The sequence below is a fragment of the Schistocerca piceifrons genome, chromosome 1 (assembly GCF_021461385.2).
Source record: "Schistocerca piceifrons isolate TAMUIC-IGC-003096 chromosome 1, iqSchPice1.1, whole genome shotgun sequence".
NCBI classification, from domain to species: Eukaryota; Metazoa; Arthropoda; class Insecta; order Orthoptera; family Acrididae; genus Schistocerca; species Schistocerca piceifrons.
In genome coordinates this window covers 134,111,607-134,131,558 of record NC_060138.1, presented here as the reverse complement: position 1 = coordinate 134,131,558, position 19,952 = coordinate 134,111,607, and the positions used below count along the sequence as shown (strand labels likewise).

Below are 19,952 nucleotides of genomic sequence, written 5' to 3'. Positions count from 1 at the left end.
TCGGCTGTTGCATTGTAAACACGCTCACGCCAGGCAACGTCGTTGTATCAAGCATCCCGACGGTGTATTAGTCTGCACGGCAGAAGTAGCAGGAACTGTGTCGTCAGTCGGCAAATCATTTCTGTTTCGACGTTACTTTCACGCAGAGATGAACACCAGTGAGAAGAAGTTTTACTTCCATACATCGAAGGTGGCACGCGAGGTATTGTCGAGAAGTGTGGGATCAGCTACGGGAGTGTCATTCCCGTTCGACGTAAATTCCAGCTTTATTACCTGTCACTACACCAGGCATTCGGTGGACGTCATTCCGGAAGTAGTACTGTATACAGTTTTGTTGGTTTACTCTTGCGGGACAACAACACAAAGTGTGCCATTTAGCGATAAAGCAAGGTTTACGAACCATAGTGATGTAAATGTAATAATGGGCAGCTGAAAATCCACCCATGCTTCGTCAGCTACAAGAACAAAGACTGAGAAGCGTAAACCTATGGTGGAGCATCGTAGTAACTCATGTGTGGGTCTTTGCTTCAGCCCAGGAATGTTCAGTGGATATATGTATGCACACTGTGCTCAGAACATTATATCTGTTTATCTGGAAGAGATATCACTGGATAAGCGACAGTGTATGTGGTTACAACACGACGGCTACCCAGCTCATTCTTCCCTTGTTGTAGGGCAAATACCGACAAAAATTCCCTGGCTATCTAATAGGACGTAATTCTGTGGTACAATGGCTGACCAGGTCTCTAGTTTTGCTTCCTCTTGATTTCTTTCTATAGGAAGCACTGAAACATGCAGTCTATCGTGAAGCCACAACTACGCCAGGCTATATGTAGTGTCGATTTGCCACATATGCAACAAGGTGCCATTCAATGTACTTTCACCTGTTCATATGTATCTCGAACAGTGACTACTGATGTGTGTTGCAGTGTAAAAGTACGGTTTGTTAAAAAAACTTTTTGTGGTGTCATATTGTCAGCCATTCTGAATAAATTGCTTAGTTCATTTGCCCTCCTGCTGGTGTGGGGCTTAGATTAGGCCTGAGGTATTCCTGCCTGTCACAAGAGGCAACGAAAAGGAGTGTCACGTTTTGGCCTTTACGTGATGCTCCTGTGTCTGGCTTCACCTCCATTCTCCTAAATTTTCCCGAAGAGCGCGCCAATTCGAAAAGGGCGCCTTACACGATGCATCATGTCTTTCATGTCCATTATGTGCTGTCCTCCCACATCCTTCATTGATGCGGATCTACACTTCCTTTCATTCTCTAGCTGTTGGGGTAGGTCACCCTCCTGGGTGCGTTTTCCTCTATCCCCTGTGCAGTACTGATTACTGCACTGACGATGATAATGGACTAGTATGCTTGTTTGTACCTGATATCCAGCATGGTAGCCAGTCTGCTGTGGTGGGGCGCCATGTACCCTGTTGGTTGTAGCCCCCTTACCACACAGGGATTGCTCTGCTGATGGCTGTGCCGTTAACTCCCCATGTATGCCAAGAGGTAGATGCCTGTCACCCTGGGGCATTGGGACTCTGAGCAATGGCCATCCTGCCAGGTGGCCTTTGTTGTGGCAGGGTGGCGCCCATTGGGAGGGCTGGTCAGACTGGGTGGCATCAGGGCGGATGACATGCCATGAAGCGTACTACTCCATCTCTTGCTGGCGACGCAGCGCTAGCAGTCTCTAAGCAGTCAAGGTCTAATTATAATGCAAAAACGTATGACCCCCAAATCGTCCCCTTCCCTGGCCACACCATGGGAGGAGTGTCAGGCTAAGGATGGCAGCGAATCTTACTCCCCCAATTCCTCATATCTACGAGGGTTCGTGGGGCGTCCTTCATGTCGTTGAAGCCTCTGTTTTTTGTGGAACATTTAGAGGACAGGTTTGGGGAGGTGGAGGGATTGTAGAAAAGGCGATCTGGCTCAGTCTTGATAATAACAGCTTCATATGCCCAGTCACAGGCACTACTCGCCGGTGACAAGCTGGGAGTGTCTGTGGTTGTATCACGAACCATAAGAGCTTAAATATGGTCCAGGGTATTGTTGTGACTGGGGAAGTCCATCACATCCCAATACGTCATGTGCCCCACCTCTCATCTGTGTCAACTGCAGAGATCACAGTTCCCCTTGCTCACCACACTGCAGGATTCTCCAGAAGGAATGGCAAATCATAGAATAAAAGATCCTGGACCGACTGATCTACACAGAGGCTAAGAGGAAATTTGACCATGTACATCCTGTACCTCAGACATCTTACACCGCCACTATGAGAACAGTTCTAGCCCCATCTGTTCAGTCAATTCCAGATGTCTCTCAGAGCGATAAGACTACTCCTGCCCCCTTGACAGTGGGGGGGGGGGGGGCTTTTCCCTCCCTGTTGCTCGCACACCACCTACCTTGGGAGCGCTGCTTCCCCCCCCCCCCCCCCCAACCATCTTGGACGTTCGTCCCCACTTCTCAGTTAGAGATGTGTAAGTCTTCTTCAGCTCCTTTCAGTAGGAAGGCGTCTCTTGGCTCACTACCTCCCCAGTTTTCTACTAGTGGAAAAGATGACACCCACCAGTGGCTGAAGCACCCAAAAGCAGCTGGTTGTAGGGCTTCACGATCTTCCTCAGTCCTGGAGGCCGAATCAAAGAAGCCCTCCTAGTCAGAGAAACCCAAAGAGCAGTGAGAAAAATGAAAAAGCAAGACCCTCAAGAACAAGGAAATTGCGGCTGTGTCACCCACACCACCACTACTTAAAAGCTCTGCATTTGAGGGTGAGGTGGAGATTCTGGCATTCACTGAGGACCTAGATCTCGCTGGGCTCTCAGATACAATGGATAAAGACTGCTCAGGTACTAAGTGGCAGCAGGTGACCCTGAGGCGTAAACTGGCTCATTTGGCGTTTCATGCCTTCCCTGCCTCACGATAACGTCATCCTCCAGTGGAATTGCCACTGTTTTTTCAACCACCTGGCTGAGCTACAGGAACTGTTTAAACCTTACACTTGCTTTCAACACTGCCCTCCAGGAAACCTGGTTCCTGGAAATGGGGACCCCTACCCTTTGCGGCTATAGGGGATATTACAAGAACAATAGTGAATATAATAGAGGGTCAGGTGGAGTTTGCGTCTATGTCGTGAACTCAGTATGTAGTGAACCTGTGCCCCTTCACACTCCTCTAGAAGCTGTGGCTGTCAGGATAAGGACAACAATGGAAATAACTGTCTGTAATGTATATCATCCTCAAGATGGTGTGCTACCCCTGAACATCTTCGCTGCACTGATTCAACAACTCCCTAAACCTCTACTACCTTTGGGAGATTTTAATGCCCATAATCCCTTATGGGGTGGCACCATGCTTACTGGCCAAGATAGAGAGGTCGAATGTTTACTGCTTCAGCTCGGCCTCTGCCTCCTAAATACTAGGGCTCCCACACATTTTAGTGTGGTTCATGGGACTTATTTGGCCATTAATTTATTACTTTGCAGCCCAGGACTTCTCCCATCAGTCCACTGGAAAGTCTATAATGACTTGTTCTAGTGACCATTTCCCCATCTTCCTGTCACTCCCTTGGCGTCATGCACATGGACTCTAAGAAAGGCAGACTGAGAAACTTTCACCTCTTTTATCTCCATTGAATTTCCTCCACATGCTACCAACGATGTGATCGTTGAGCAAGTCACTAGAACGATCGTTTTTGCGGCTGGAAACGCGATCCCTTGCTCCTTAGGGTGCCCCCCGGCGAAAGACAGTACCTTGGTGGTCGCCAGAAATTGCCGAGGCCATTAAAGAGCGTAGGCAGGCTCTACAGCGACATAAGCTTCACACATATCTCGAGCACCTAAGGGCTTATAAATGGTTCCATGTCCGCGTTCGCCAGCTTTGGAAACAGGAGTGTTGGGACAGGTACGTCTCGACCATTGGGTTCCATACGTCAACTTCCCAAGTCTGAAGATCAGACGTGTTTTTGGGTAGCAGACCCCAACAGGTATCCCTGGCATTACCGTCGATATCCGTGTAACTTACCGACGCAAAATGGATTGCCAAGCACTTCGCTGAGCACTATGCTCGAGCCTCTGCAGCGGAGAATTACCCCCAGAATTTCGCGCCCTTAAATGGGTGATGGATGGGAAAGTCCTCTCGTCCACTAGAAGCCATAGTGAACACTGTAACGCCCCATTTAGAGAGTGGGAGCTCCTCAGCGCCCTTGCACATTGCCTCGACACAGCTCCTGGACTGGATTGGATCTACATTCAGATGATTAAACATCTCTCGTTCAACTACAAGCGATATGTCCTCGTCTTCTTCAACCAGGTCAGGTGCGATGGCGTCTTTCCATCGCAATGGCGGGAGAGCACAATCATTCCAGTGCTCAAACCAGGTAAAAACCCACTTGGTGTGGATAGCTATCGCCCCATCAGCCTTAACCAACGTTCTTCGTAAGGTGCTAGTACGTATGGTGTGTCGGTGGTTTTCTTGGGTCCTGGAATCACTTGACCTACAGGCTCCATGCCACGGCGGTTTCCGCCGAGGTCGGTCTACCAACACCTTGTTGCCATCTTTTTTGATTTACAAAAAAAGCTTAAGACATGACCTGGCGACAACATATCCTTGCCACGTTATATGAGTGAGTTCTCTGGGGCCCACTTCAGATTTTTATCCAAAATTTCCTATCGATCCGTACTTTCCTTGTCCAAGTTGGTGCCTCCCATAGTTCCCCTCATATCCAGCAGAATGGGGTCCATCAGGGCTCTCTATGCAGTGTGCATTTTTAGTGGCCATCAACGCCCTAGCAGCGGTTGTGGTGCCGTACGTCTCACCTTCTCTGTATGCAGACGACTTCTGCATTTCGTACCGATGCTCCACTACTGGTGTACCTGAGCGACGCCTGCAGGGAGCCATTCACAAGGCACAGTCATAGGCTCTAGCCCACAGCTTCCCATTTTCATCCGCAATGTTGTGTGTCATTCACTTCTGTGAGCGTTGTAATGTTCATCCGTAACCAGAACTTTATGTTAATGACGATCCACTCACTGTGCACTTGAGCACATACATTTAGGCCCTGGGGAGTCGTTTCTTCTGTGTACTGACTCCTTGAGCAGCCTACAAGCAATCGGCCAATGCTACCCTCGCCATCCTTTTCTAGCGTCTATCCAAGAGTCCATCTACGCCCAGGAATGGCCCAGGCGTTCAGTGGTGTTTGTCAGGACCCCAGGTCACGTCTGAATCCCAGGCAACGAACTTGTTAACAGGCTGGCCAAACAGGCTACATGGAAACCGCTTATGGAGGGCGGCATTAAAATAACTGACCAGCATTCTTTATTACGCAGCAAAGTTTTTCGGCTTTGGGAGGCAGAATGGCATAGTCTCAGTATGCACAACAAACTGTGTGCCATTAAGGAGACTACGAATGTGTGAACGTCCTCCATGCAGGCCTCTGTCAGGTACTCTGTGGCTCTCTGATGACTCTGCATTGGCCATGCTTGGGCGACATATGGCTATATGGCAACCTTTTGCACTGTGAAGACCCACCTCCGTGTCGGTGGGGTGCGCAGTTGACAGTGGCCCATATTCTTTTTTACTGTCCTAGTTTAGCAGACAACGCCTCATTTGCTGATCTGGTTTTAAATTTTACACGTGAGGGTGGGTTTTATCACTTGATGTAAGTTTCAGTGCAGGCCCTTTGTCCCTCAGTACCCTCCACCCTTGTGCTTTTATGGTGAAGGTTTTAATGTGTTGCAGAGTGACTGGCTTATCGTTTTATTTTCGTGGGCAGCCAGCCACGGTAATCTGCTCTCCCGTTTTACTCTCTTCTACCAGTTTCTTGCGTCTCTGTGTTTTACTTGGCCTATTTTGTTCCTTGTAGTGTTAGTTGGTCTCCTGTCGTCCTTGTAGTTTTTCCTTCTTCTCGGTATTGTGCTGTGTGTCCTGTTTGTTTTACATCTACATACATACTCCGCAGTCCACCATACGGTGCGTGGTGGAGGGTACCTCGTACCACAACTAGCATCTTCTCTCCCTGTTCCACTCCCAAACAGAACGAGGGAAAAATGACTGTCTATATGCCTCTGTACGAGCTCTTATCTCTCTTATCTTATCTTTGTGGTCTTTCCGCGAAATGTAAGTTGTCGGCAGAAAAATTGTACAGCAGTCAGCCGCTAATGCTGGTTCTCTAAATTTCCTCAGTAGCGATTCAAGAAAAGACCGCCTCCTTTCCTCTAGAGACTCCCACCCAAGTTCCTGAAGCATTTCCGTAACCCTCGCGTGATGACCAAACCTACCAGTAACAAGTCTAGCAGCCTGCCTCTGAATTGCTTCTATGTCCTCCCTCAATCCGACCTGATAGGGATCCCAAACGCTCGAGCAGTACTCAAGAATAGGTTGTATTAGTGTTTTATAAGCGATCGCCTTTACAGATGAACCACATCTTCCCAAAATTCTACCAATGAACCGAAGACGATTATCCGCCTTCCCTACAACTGCCATTACGTGCTTGTCCCACTTCATATCGCTCTGCAATGTTATGTCGAAATATGTAATCGACGTGACTGTCAAGCACTACACTACTAATGGAGTATTCAAACATTACAGGATTCTTTTTCCTCTTCATCTGCATTAATTTACTTTTATCTACATTTAGAATTAGCTGCCATTCTTCACACCAATCACAAATCCTGTCAAAGTCATCTTGTATCCTCCTACAGTCACTCAACGACGACACGTTACCGTACACCATAGCATCGTTAGCAAACAGCTGCACATTGCTATCCACCCTATCCAAAAGATCACTTATGTAGATAGAAAACAACAGCTGACCTACCACACTTCCCTGGGGCACTCCAGATTGTACCTTCACCTCTGATGAACACTCACCATCGAGGACAACGTACTGGGTTCTATTGCTTAAGAAGTTTTCGAGCCACTCACATACTTGGGAACCAATCCCATATGCTCGTACCTTAGTTAGGTGTCTGCAGTGGGCACCGAGTCAAACGCTTTCCGGAAGTCAAGGAATATGGCATCAGTCTGATACCCTTCATCCATGCACATGATATCATGTGAAAAAAGGGCGAGTTGCGTTTCGCAGGAGCGATGCTTTCTAAAGCCGTGCTGATGCATGGACAGCAACTTCTCTGTCTCAACGAAATTAATTATATTCGAACTGAGAATATGTTAGAGACTCCTGCAACAAACCGATGTTAAGGATATTGGTCTGTAATTTTGAGGATTCTTTATTCTTTCCCTTGAGGAATTGTTACAATAGGAACAAGGACCGATGATCAAGTAGTTTGGTCCGTTTCCCCCCTTTTAAACAAACAAACCAACCAATCAACCATTAATTCATTTGAAGTGTATTCCATGTAACCATAATTACGATTAGTGTTTATACACACAGTTATCCGAGAGCTTCTCACAAGAGTTTTGCTTGGCTATTTTTACACTCCAGTAGCTGACTCTGGCCACATTGCTTTCCAATTTTAGTACGTTTCTCGTATTTTTTGGTGTAGAGATTGAGCCACAGCGTTAACAAACCGTATATCACGTACTCGTATTTTCATCTGTTTTCGGTTACTGTTAAAAAGTGTATCATATTTAAAAAATCATACTTGCTTCAATATCTCAATCAATAAGTCCTATAAGCTGGGTGATTCTTCCACTGTGTACAAACTCCAGGGATTCATTTATGAGAAGATACGGAACACAAAATTGCATAATGAACTTACGTCCGAAAATTTATGGTTATTTCATTCAAATGTACTCTGTTACGGAGACTACAGCCTAATTGGCGCTGTACCATGCAACCACAGTTAAAATATTTGTTGAAAACAGTTTCCATGTGTGTACGCGCCGTAGCATGTTGTGGCTGTTGATATACTTTCCGGGATGTGAGGTCGTGGTCCAAGAACTTTTCTGCTCCTTACGTTTCGTCCAGGACTGCGCTGGACTTCCTCAGAGGCGCTGCTCCGCTGAGTCTTGCCGACTGACTGGTCGGGTGTCTGAGAGCGACTTATATATTGTGAGAAAGGGGGGCGTGGTTCAGGTGACACGTGATGAGCAGTGATAATCCATAGCAAAGATAAGGTTAACTATCGATTACCACCTTGTCAAAGATAAAAGTAGTTAGCAATTTTGTAGAGCCACTGATAATCCATAGCAGAGGTAAGGTTGACTATCGATTACCACCTTGTCCAAGATAAAAATTGTTAGCAATTTTGTAGAGCCACTGCCCGCAGCTCGTGGTCGTGCGGTAGCGTTCTCGCTTCCCGCGCCCTGGTTCCCGGGTTCGATTCCCGGCGGGGTCAGGGATTTTCTCTGCCTCGTGATGGCTGGGTGTTGTGTGATGTCCTTAAGTTAGTTAGGTTTAGGTAGTTCTAAGTTCTAGGGGACTGATGACCATAGATGTTAAGTCCCATAGTGCTCAGAGCCATTTGAACCATTTTTTTGTAGAGCCACTGTCCATATATCGCTAAGTTTCATAGCCTCCTCTTTCCTATTAAAATTATCGTGATGTTTATAAATTTCGATAGCTTCTCTATATAGCCGTGGATAGTAATTTAACGTTGTAGATAAAACTACGGTATCCGAAAACTTCACTTGGTGGTTGCCTGGTTGAAGAGCATGTTCCGCTACAGCTGACTTTTCTATTTTTCCAAGTCGACAAAGACTTTTATGCTCTTTCAGTCACGTGTTTACGCTTCTTTTGGTAGTACCAATGTAAACTTTACCACAGGTACATGGAATTTTATACACACCACATATCGACAGGGGAGTGCGTTTATCCTTCACAGATCGTAGTACTTGACTTATTTTCTTTGTTGGTTTAAAGATTGGTTTTATGTCACGTTTTCGTAAAATCTTACCGATCCGATCTCTCACTTTTTTAATAAAAGGGAGAACTACTGTATTTTTCTGTCGTTGTGGTTCATTCTTATCTTTTGGGTTTCTGTTCCTTGGACGCAAAATTCTATTTATCTCTATCTCTTTACAGTAGTTCTCCCTTTTATTAAAAAAAGTGACAGATCGGATCGGTAAGATTTTACGAAAACATGATGTAAAACCGATCTTTAAACCAACAAAGAAAATAAGTCAAGTACTACGATCTGTGAAGGATAAACGCCCTAACCTGTCGACATGTGGTGTGTATAAAAATCCATGTACCTGTGGTAAAGATTACATTGGTACTACCAAAAGAAATGTAAACACGCGACTGAAAGAGCATAAAAGTCTTTATCGACTTGGAAAAATAGAAAAGTCAGTTGTAGCGGAACATGCTCTTCAACCAGGCAACCACCAAGTGAAGTTTTCGGATACCGAAGTTTTATCTACAACGTTAAATTACTATCCACGGCTATATAGAGAAGCTATCGAAATTTATAAACATCACGATAATTTTAATAGGAAAGAGGAGGCTATGAAACTCAGCGATATATGGACAGTGGCTCTACAAAATTGCTAACAATTTTTATCTTGGACAAGGTGGTAATCGATAGTCAACCTTATCTTTGCTATGGATTATCAGTGGCTCTACAAAATTGGTAACAATTTTTATCTTTGACAAGGTGGTAATCGATAGTCAACCTTATCTTTGCTAAGGATTATCACTGATCATCACGTGTCACCTGAACCACGCCCCCCTTTCTCACAATATATAAGTCGCTCTCAGACACCCAACCAGTCATTCGGCAAGACTCAGCGGAGCAGCGCCTCTGAGGAAGTCCAGCGCAGTTCTGGACGAAACGTAATGAGCAGAAAAGTTCTTCGACCACGACCTCGCATCCCGGAAAGTATATCAACAGCCATGTACCCCGGTCGTGAAAGCCTTCATTCTACAAGTAGCGTGTTGTCTCACACGATCACATGAGCCAGGCTGTTTCCAAACAGTGTCAAAGACAGCATGAATACGCCGCTACACTGTCTCCTCATCAGGAATGGACTCTGCATACACAACACCTTTGAGATGGTCCCATAACCAGAAATCGCTCAGGTTGAGATCCTGTGAACAAGCAGGTCATGCTACTGGATCGCCCTCGTCCGATCCATCAACCAGTGAAGACACAACTGAGAAGCGTCCGGATTGTAAAGGTGAAGTGGGTTAGAGTACTGTCATGTAGGGGTCACATAACCCTTCGAATCATCAATAGCTCCTCTTCCAGCAGAGGAGGCAAGGTCACCTGCAAGAAAGTCTGACATTTCCGGCCCGTTAGGTGACGTAGAAGGAAGACTGGTCCCACAATAAAGAGGTTCCAGCTGCACCCGTGCTGATGATTCTGCCACCATACAGTTGGGATTCGGCATACAATCCCGCAGATGACTGTTACGAAAGTTGAAGATACCACTCGGTGTAAAGGTGGCCTCATCTGTGAATAGGATGGACGATATCCCGGAGTCGTGGGGAGCCTGGTGAAGAAACCAGTGACCAAAGTGATACAGATGTGAAAAGTCTGTCGCTAGTGAGCGCTGCACACACTGTATGTGATGTGGTGGGTAACAGTTGGCATGGAGAATCTTCCACACGGCTGTCGGGCGGGTCCACTGCTTAGTCATTTTCTTCGACGTCTGGTGCCTTTTAAGACTTCTTGCTTCCTGGAACGACACTCCCTCAGACAAAGGGCGAAACACGATTGCAAACACTAAATGCTGTGGCTGTTGTCAGTGGGGATAGGTCTTCTCATACAACCATGCTTCCCACAACCCATTGTCATTTGCCTTTGCGTAAGTAAATACCATTTGAGCAATCTCTCAATTCGAATACGGAATCATTGTGTACGACGCTGTATCACATCCACTACAAGGTGAGTCAACAAGAGAGGTGACTCGGACACAAGATTATCAGTTTCTGTGGCGAGAGAGGGTGCTAGGGCGTGACGTATGAGGAACATTACCAGCAGATGATGCATACTGTAACTATGGCTGCATGGTACAGCACGTATTAGATCGCAGTCTCTGTAACAGTGCGATTAAATAGTCTCTAGCATGGAAACCATGCATTACCGGACGTAAGCTGAATAGGCTTTTTTTGTTACGTATCCTCTCTGTACAGAGTGGAAAAAAACCCTGTGTGTGTGGGGGGGGGGGGGGGTAGTGTAAGACTCTTTTGCCGTCCGTTGTGGCCGAGCGGTTCTAATCGCTTCAGTCTGGAACCGCACGACCGCTACGGTCGCAGGTTTGAATCCTGCTTAGGTTATGGATGTGTGTGATGTCCTTAGGTTAGTTAGGTTTAAGTAGTTCTAAGTTCTAGGGGACTGATGACCTCAGAAGTTGAGTCCCATAGTGCTCAGAGCCATTTTTGTAAGACTCTTTTATGTTTCGCACAGGAGCGGTTTTAGAGAGGAGGAAACCAGGAGACTGATCGAGGCGTTTGAGGAGGGGGATGTAGAGGAGCTGCTGGAACTCATCGCGGCAGGGGCGGATGTGAGGACGAGGTATAGTGATGGGATGACCGCCCTGCACTTCTTTGCAGAGATGGGATACGTGGAGGTAGTGAGGAGTCTGGTGGAGAGAGGGGCAGAGGTTGACGCCAGGAACAGCAGTAACGAGACGCCCCTGCACTTCGCTGCAATCGGTGGCCACTCACCTATTGTGCGGCTGCTGGTAGCGTGTTCCGCTGATGTCAACGCAAGGAATTGTTACGAGAGAACACCGCTGCAGTTTGCTGCGTGGCATGGGTACGAAGAGACGGCAGCGTTTCTGGTGGAGGCGGGAGCCGACACGGAAGCTAGGGATAAAGATGGGAGAACGTACCTCGACTGACAACCAGGAGTATGGATGCCATCATATAACTAACAGTTCAATGAATATCTATGATATAAAACAAATGATGCTTCACTACATGAGTTTTCATTATTTTTAAATTAAAGAACAGAAAAAAATTTCATTTCTACCCATCAATATATAGTGCATACAAATGCTGTAGCAACACCTCAACTAGTATGAAAATAGGAGATATCCATAAACAAATGTAAATAACTTTTCATTTGAGGAAACCGACTAAAATAAAAGGTTTTTTGAGGGATCTTCGCAAAACTCAACAATTAAAAAATACTCATTTCATTACCGATAGACACCAGTTCTGTCTGAAACTTGAATTTCTGCCAGTGTGCAAAATATACAAACATCTTAAAATAATGAAACCAGGTGACATTTTAGACAACCACCGACGCGTCAATTGGTGAAAACCCAGTTATTTTCAAGGCGCAAATGGAGAAATAACGGTTGTTTCAAGTATGACACCTGGCTGATTTCCTGTAAGTTGTTTCAAACGATCTCCTGCATTACTTAATTACTGAAATCTGCTTAGTAAGAGCGTGTATAATGCAATGCTAACAGAATGTAAACTGTAGCTGTCCCCAGAAGATTACTATGTAAGACAAATGGTTAGAAACATATTATGTTTTGAGCTCATACTGAATTTACTATTTTGTCTGAAGTATAGATGTGCACCAGTCTAATTACACTGGTAGCCATATTTACACCACACTGTAGGTGTCATGTGCACTGGTCCCAAGGTTTACAGTTGAAGTGCAGCTCTACAAAAGTCGAGTGCGGGCTGTAATTATTATACGGCGGTTATGGTAATGCGTTGATGCGGAACCGATTTACGCCGGGAAAACAAGTTTCATTTGTGGCCACCAGGAGAAAATCTGGCGCTGTACACTATGACAGTATGATATACAAGACGTCATTTGACAACCCTTAAGGTGATAGAACGGTGTGGCTATCGAGAGGACGGACTGTGTGCTGTTACTGAAACTATTTTATGTGAATGGGAGCAATAACAGTGCTGCAATGAGAGAGTAACACTAATTGAAACATATGAGGAGAGGCACCATGTTATTAAATGGCTGAAAGAAGATAATGAAATTCAAAAACACAGGTGAGCTTGGTGTGGTGCATGGAAGAGGAAAGCGTCGTATCGCAGAGGAAGTTAGTGACGAGGCTGCTGTTGCTGTAACTTACCATTCATCACAGGCCCAGGCTAATGCTACTGCTCGTACAGTGTTTCGACAACCATCCATCCCATTGTCAACTCTACAGAACGTTTTGCGCTCTAGCTCACATTCGTACAGGTACAGGGTCCAGACGGTGCAGCATCTGAAACCTCATGAACCGCAGCAATGTTCTGAATTTGCTGTTCCGTTCCGAGCCAGATTGAAGTAGGTGACAGGTGTCTAGGCAATATCCTATGGAGTGATGACATGTTAAACAAGTTGCAATGACACACAGAGCTGCTTAGTTTTGGGTACTATTAAACTGTGTGTGTGACTTTCGTCATTTGCACGGTAGGTGTCGCTGCAATCGGCAAATAACTCAACTGAGTTCCGAAACGGCTTTATCTAGAGAAAAATGCTCTAGATCAGAAAAAGAAATCCATATGTATTCAGTAATCGCGAAAAAAGTATGGTAGAGATGTGCCCTCTCACCAATGGGGCATTTGTTTATAAGAATTATTTAATAGTACGCGCTCAAAAATGTATCCGCCCACTTCGAAGCACTTTATTGTGAGCGCATTGAATAATCGACGCAGCTGAGAAGTGTTTCCTACGTAATCAGTTGACATACATTGGTGATATGCTTAATCATGTTACCGCGTGTTGTTAACACTTCATTATAAACTTCATTCTTCAAGCAGAGCCGGAAACAAAAGTCAAGAAAGGAAGACCTGGCGGTTTTGCTGGTCAGTTGTACGTACGATCTAATACTTTCCGTTCTGTGACAGAGTAATATGCCGGACAACCATGATGCTGAAAGTACACTGGTTGTCACAAGTCCAAAGGAATGTCCGCCAGTAGTACTGGAACATCGTCCTCACAGAACGTTCGATATTCATAATCGTTTAAGGTGTCATCGATAAAGAATCGACAAATGAGTTTCTCATCAACCATTCAAATTCAACGGACCCTGATATTCATCTTCGTGTAACTGTTGTCGACTTTCCACTTTCCAGTAGTGAATGTTGTGTCTATTAGTCGTACCGTGGTTTGCGAAGGTTCACTCGTCAGAGAGCAATAATCGAGCAAAGAAACTGGAGGTCTCTCCATGTTTGTTGAAACCACCACTGGCAAGATGTTACTTGGTTCCGTCTTGATTTGGGCACGAATATTCGTGGTATTTTATAGGCCCCATGACTACTTTAAGAGGTCGCATTACTATGACCACTTCGCCTGATCGGATCCGTCTCTTGCTTGTTGCAAATTGGTGATCCTGTGTTCACACAGTTCACATCACCCAGGACTGTTTATGTGAGCACGAGAATGTATTCTCGCAATGTCTTCTGGCCACCACGATCATTTTCAATTTATTGAGATTTTGCTGTCTATTTCGAAGTGACAGGTGCATGATTGTTATCTGCCTCCATAATTTTTACCTGAACTTGTCACTATTTTGCTGTAAGGCTACTATAAGATTCCACTAACAACCAAATAAGAGACGTATTTCTCCATTCCGAGACGACTGAAAGGTGTTTCGAATTCCAACGGTTTTCTACACCGTATTAAGCATGGTGATGTGTTTATGGCGTTTTCGTATTTTTCTGCAGCCACTCTTTCTTCTTTTAGCCGCACGGAGTAACCGCACGCTTTGAGGCGCCATGTCACGGATTGCGCGGCTCCTCCCGCCAGAGGTTGGAGTCCTCCCTCGGGCATGGGTAGGTGTGTTGTTCTTAGCATTAAGTCAGTTTAAGTAGTGTGTAAGTCTAGGGACGGATGACCTCAGCAGTTTGGTCCCTTACGAATTCACACACATTTGAACATTTTTCCCTCCTTTTATGAAGTGGTTGGCCAATGGAATGATTTTTAATTTCAAATATAACTTGTACTCCTTCCTTCTTCTGTTTACTTCTCAGAAAATATACGTTCTAATCTATTGATTTACTGAGGAATTTAATTTCCTGTGCCAGTCTTCGGCAGCATTCATAGTCTTTTGCTATTGGTTAAAAACATTCCACGTTTAAATTCGACTTCATCAACTCTTTTTGGTAGGAGATGTGACACTGCGGCAGAACAGTCGGAATTTCCGGTATCCCTGCATAACTCTGTTAATCGCAGTTCTTGCTTTTTCCTGCACAGGTAATCGTTGCAGTGAAAATTACAACTCGAAAGAGATGTTTCTCGGAATACAGTTTTCATAGCTTTCATTGTAGCAATTTCAAAGTGTAGCACCGCAGTTTTTGGTGACGTTAAATGCATCTTATTTTTCAATCCAGAAAGAGGTCTTCAATGTGTCTTTTGACTTTTCTCTGGTAGCAAAGCAAAGAAGAGGTAATACCTGTCTCACTTTTTCTGTGCTTCTGATGTAAAGTATGCTGGTGTGCATTTGTTTGAACCGTTTCGAACAACTCTGCAATATTTCATCCGCAGGAACTGTTCCATTTTCACGCGGTATTTTCTTTGCTTCTTCCCAACCGATCATCAGGATTCTTTCATGAGGAACAGACCTATCGTCAGTTTTCAAAGAAGTGATACTGTAAGTAAATTTCATAATGTTTACACCCTGAAACTTCCTGGCAGATTAAAACTGTGTGCCCAACCGAGACTCGAACTCGGGACCTTTGCCTTTCGCGGGCAAGTGTTCTACCATCTTTTTTTTTGTTTTTGTTTTCTCTTTTTTTCTTCTTTTTTTCACTTTTCTTTCCTTTCTGTTTTTTGGATAAAAACAAAACCTACACTAATAAAATCACAAAATGCGTACCTGAAACAAATGGGCATTTTCTTAATAGCCAGCTATCTTAGCCACTTTTTATAATAAAAATGAAAAAAAAGGAAAAAGGATTTTTCAAGTTTTGTTTTTCTGCTTTTTTATTTTTATTTTATTTTATTTTTATACAAATGGATAAAGGGAAGGCCGTTCCTCTTCGGCTACCTAAACAGAATAATAGGAAGTCGTCCCGTTACGACAAAGGATGCTCCATACTAAATCCCGCTGCTAATTTTTCGATGACTGTCGTCTCGTTGCTGTGTTGTTTCCGTTGTTTTTTCAATATCATAAAAAAAGGAACTGGGAAGAGGTGCTATGGTTATCTTCTCATGTCATCGATAATCCAGCTGCGAGGCAGGTTATGGAATTGGCTCCACAGAAAATTAGAATAATATTGCCTATATTTAGGGTTCTTGACGACCGCACAATGTCGTTCGTTGAGGTAATACCAAAAATCCGGTACTGTCTTTGCGCCAATACTGAATAGGTAGTGAACAGCGTGGCCGCTGATCCACATCACAGAGTTCGTTTTTGCTCTTGGGAAATAAATCTTGTTGGGGAAAAGAAGTGATCGGGTAGATATCCTGTCGGGAGTCGAGCGTGTGAGAAAAGCCAATATCTGGCGCACCAAATACCAAAAGTCGTTTGCCGACCCGCATTCGAAACGATGTTCATCCGTGTCAATCACTTGGCATGTGGCACACAAGGGTGAATCAGCGAGGTGGATGTGATGTAGGCGGGACTGGCACAACTGTTTCCCATTAACAGTTACCTACCATGCAGATTGTACGTCAGTGTCAAGGGTGGTGATATTCACTGCCTGCCACACAGCACGCCAATTTGTAGTGGGGTGTTTGCTTTCAATCACATTCGGCGTCCTGTTCATTTGCATGGCAGCATATATCGCCCTCGTCATCATCAAGCATGTGGGTAGTAGTGCGGTGCGGATGTAGCTTAATTCAAGGAAGAATTGGCTAATGTAGAAGAAAGGTGCTGGGATGTCCCATATCATCCCAGGGGGTGCGAGTGAGATTGGTCATAAGGCTTCCAGTAAGAGACTTGAGGCATGTCGGACTTCGTCGTCACAGTTGCAGGTGACAGTTCACGAACAGGGCCTTCGCTCTGTTCTGAACATGGCAAAGGCCTAAACCCCCTCTGCTCCTCGGGAGGGTTAGGGACTCGTAACGAATCTTAAATAACATGCCAGTATTAACAAAGGAACCCAAAACCGCCAATATGCGGTGAGCCAGGGTAGGTGGTATCGGGAGTATCTGTGCAAAATGGGGGATACGTGACGCCAAATAGACGTTAGCATATCGTGTCCGCTGCAGGAGGTCTAGATGTCTCAGACGGTGGTCACTTATTCCTGCTCTCGTCTGATTCAATAAACGCCTGTAGTTAAGGGCTGTTGAACGCTTCATGTCAGATGTGAAATCAATTCCAAGACAGCAGATTGTGTCACTGATTCGTAGTTGTGCGACGCTCTCGTCGGGTAGGTCTCTGATTATAGACAGGGCGTGTGATTTGTGGAGATTGAGATTGCTCCCCGATGCCGCGCCGTAGGTCGCCACCCACGCCAGTGCTGCACGAACATCGTCATTATTGCGAAGAAGGAGTACCAGATCATCCGCATAGGCACTGCAGCAAAAAGTGTGTCCACCAAGGGACATCCCAGTCAGGCGTTGTCGGAGGTCGCAGAGGAGTGGTTCCAAGACGAGGGCGTACAATATCGCCGAAAGAGGGCAGCCTTGTCGCACCGATCGCTGGATCTGTATCTGCGGCGTGCGACGGCCATTATATAACACCTTGGACGTCGCGCCGCGTAGGAGACGCATCAGTACATTAACTATGACGTCCAGATACCTCATGTGTCGCAGTGCCTCCATCAAAAATGTGTGGTCGACTCTGTCAAAGGCCTGTCTAAAGTCGAGTGAGGCCAAAACTCCTGGCAGTTGGCGAGCTTTGGCTAGCCCGATCATCTCTTTATATCGGCACAATGCAGTGCGAATATTATGGTCACCACCTAACGATGCCTGGTCCTGCGACACAACACATCGTACTGATCGCTTTAGGCGTGCCGCCAGAAGCCGGGTGAAAATCTTCAAGCCACTGTTGAGTAAGGTCAAGGGCCGATAGTCACTGATCCTGGATCCGCCTCGTGGTTTGTGTATGGGCACAATCAGTCCTTCTAGGAAGGCCCCAGGGATCTGCGTCGTGGGAGACATAAGATCGCGGGAAATATCAGTCCATGCTGGTGCCCGCAATTGTTGATATGTCCGGTAAAATTCCAAAAGAAGGCCATGAGGTCCCGGGGACTTATGACCAGCTCCAGCCTGTATTGCTTCAATGATTTCGTCTTCTGTTACATCTGCAGTCAAATCCGCTGCCGCTGTCGGAGAAATCGTGCCATAAGTGAGTTGAGAGACTTCGGCGATCACCTCTAGGGGATGTCGATGTTTCGAGTACAGCCTAGTGTAGTGAGCATGAAGGGCGTTTCCTATGTCGCGCTGGGGATCAAGGCGTCGTCCGTCTTCCGTCGTGATAGCTTGGATCAGTGTCCTGCGTCGGCGCCGTCGTTCTGCAATGACGTGGTACATGGACGGTTCCTCCTGGGCCACTCTGTCTTGAGTGCGCGCTCCGACGATCACACCCTGAAGGTGGTAACGTGTTAATCTGATGATCTGTGCCTTGGCACGGTTCGCCGTCACCTGCCGTGCAGGTGACTACGGCAGTGTTGTACATTCCCTTAAGAAGCTGCAGTAAAAGTCCATGGGATGTCTCTTCCATGCTGCAACATCTCGGCCGTAGCCTATCTAGGTCTTCCGGAGGGCTGTTTTGGCGCAGAGTAACCACCACGACAGTGTAGACTGGTAGGTGCCACGCCGGCGGCTACAAGAGTCCCACGTGTTCTGTATAAGGCGGCGGCATTCCTGAGAAGCTAGGTGGGCGACGTTTAACTTACAAGGACCACGGCTGTGCCATACCTTCTGACGGCCGAGGGTAATATCGCTGATGTAGGCTTTGTGGTCAGAAAAAGCTGTGGGCCAAACTTCGGCAGCTCTTGTCCCCACAGCTATGGAGCGCGAGATGTAAATCCGGTCGATGCGGCTGGAGGAATGGCTGGTGGAGTGAGTAAATCCGGGCCGATCGCCACAAACATGTTCCCACGAGTCCACCAATTGAAGATTATTTATAATTGTCGTAAGTTCTGCGTAGGGAGAATGATGTGGTAACTGATCCTTAGGTGTTTGGCTACAGTTGAAGTCCCCTCCGATTATCAAGGCGTCCTGACGGCCCATAAAGAGGGGCGTGATTGTATGAGCGAAAAAGGTGGATCGTTCGCGACGCCGACCAGTTCCTGACGGTGGAGAGATGTTAATAAGTTTGACTCCTTGTATAGTAAGAGCCATGCCTCTGGCGTCAGGGAGATACTCGACGTCTTCTGCGGATATACTTTCGCGGAGGAGGATCGCCACACCACTGCCATTGGCAGATGCATGTGAGACCCAAGTCTTGTAGCCATAGGGTTCCTTGAAGTCTGCGACATACACCTCTTGAAGGAGCGCAATGTCGATGTCTGCTGCGTTGAGTAGATCCTGTAGCATCGCTAGTTTATGTCGGGCACGTATGTTGATGTTAATCGTCGCTAGACGGTATGTCTGGTCAGCCAGGTTGGCAACTGGGTTGTGTAGGAGGCCAGGTGTGGGCGGCAGGGCGGCCCCACAGAGGCTGACGATACAGCCGTAGTCACTGTGGTTCGTTGGTGCTGGGTAAAGCCGAGGGAGCATCTCTGCCTTCGGCGTCCTCCTGGTGCTGTGACTCCTCCTCGACATCATCCGCCCAAGAATCAGATGAAGCAATTGGTAACTGTTGAGTAGTGCTGTCAGTAGAGCGCTTGCGCACAATTTTCGGTAGCAGAAGTGATGTTGTCGGACCGCGGCTCAGAAATTGTATCCAGCGTAGCATCGAGATGGGAAGGGTGAGTTGTGGTGGTAGTCCTGAGTGTCGTCCGACGCCGGATGTTCGTCGGGGTCACACATCCGAGGCAGGCAATCATCGGATGGCGTATGGCGCCGTTTCTTGCTTTTTCGAGGGGACCGTTGTTTCCGGACATGTTGTTCTGTGTCAGAGTGCGGGCGACAATCATCTGATGCGGTCTCCATTGGTAGGAAGGCAGAGGTCGGGACAATTTCCGTTTCTACTTCCATCTTCTCTTTAGGCTCGTTTTGGTGCATAATTGATCACTGTCTTGAGGCAAGTCTGCCGATGACGTCGTAGA

The 19,952-nt window shown here is 46.3% G+C and overlaps 1 protein-coding gene across 1 annotated transcript in view; it reads left to right on the top strand.

Annotated features, from left to right (window-relative positions):
* The window catches only part of LOC124804931 (protein roadkill-like), a 39,886-nt gene extending 28,077 nt beyond the window's left edge, over positions 1-11,809 (top strand). Inside the window, exon 3 of the mRNA XM_047265312.1 lies at positions 11,296-11,809. Within this exon, the coding sequence (XP_047121268.1) occupies positions 11,296-11,731 (436 nt within the window). The 3' untranslated portion in view covers positions 11,732-11,809. The remainder of the gene's footprint in view (positions 1-11,295) is intronic.
* Positions 11,810-19,952: the final 8,143 nt, after the last annotated feature.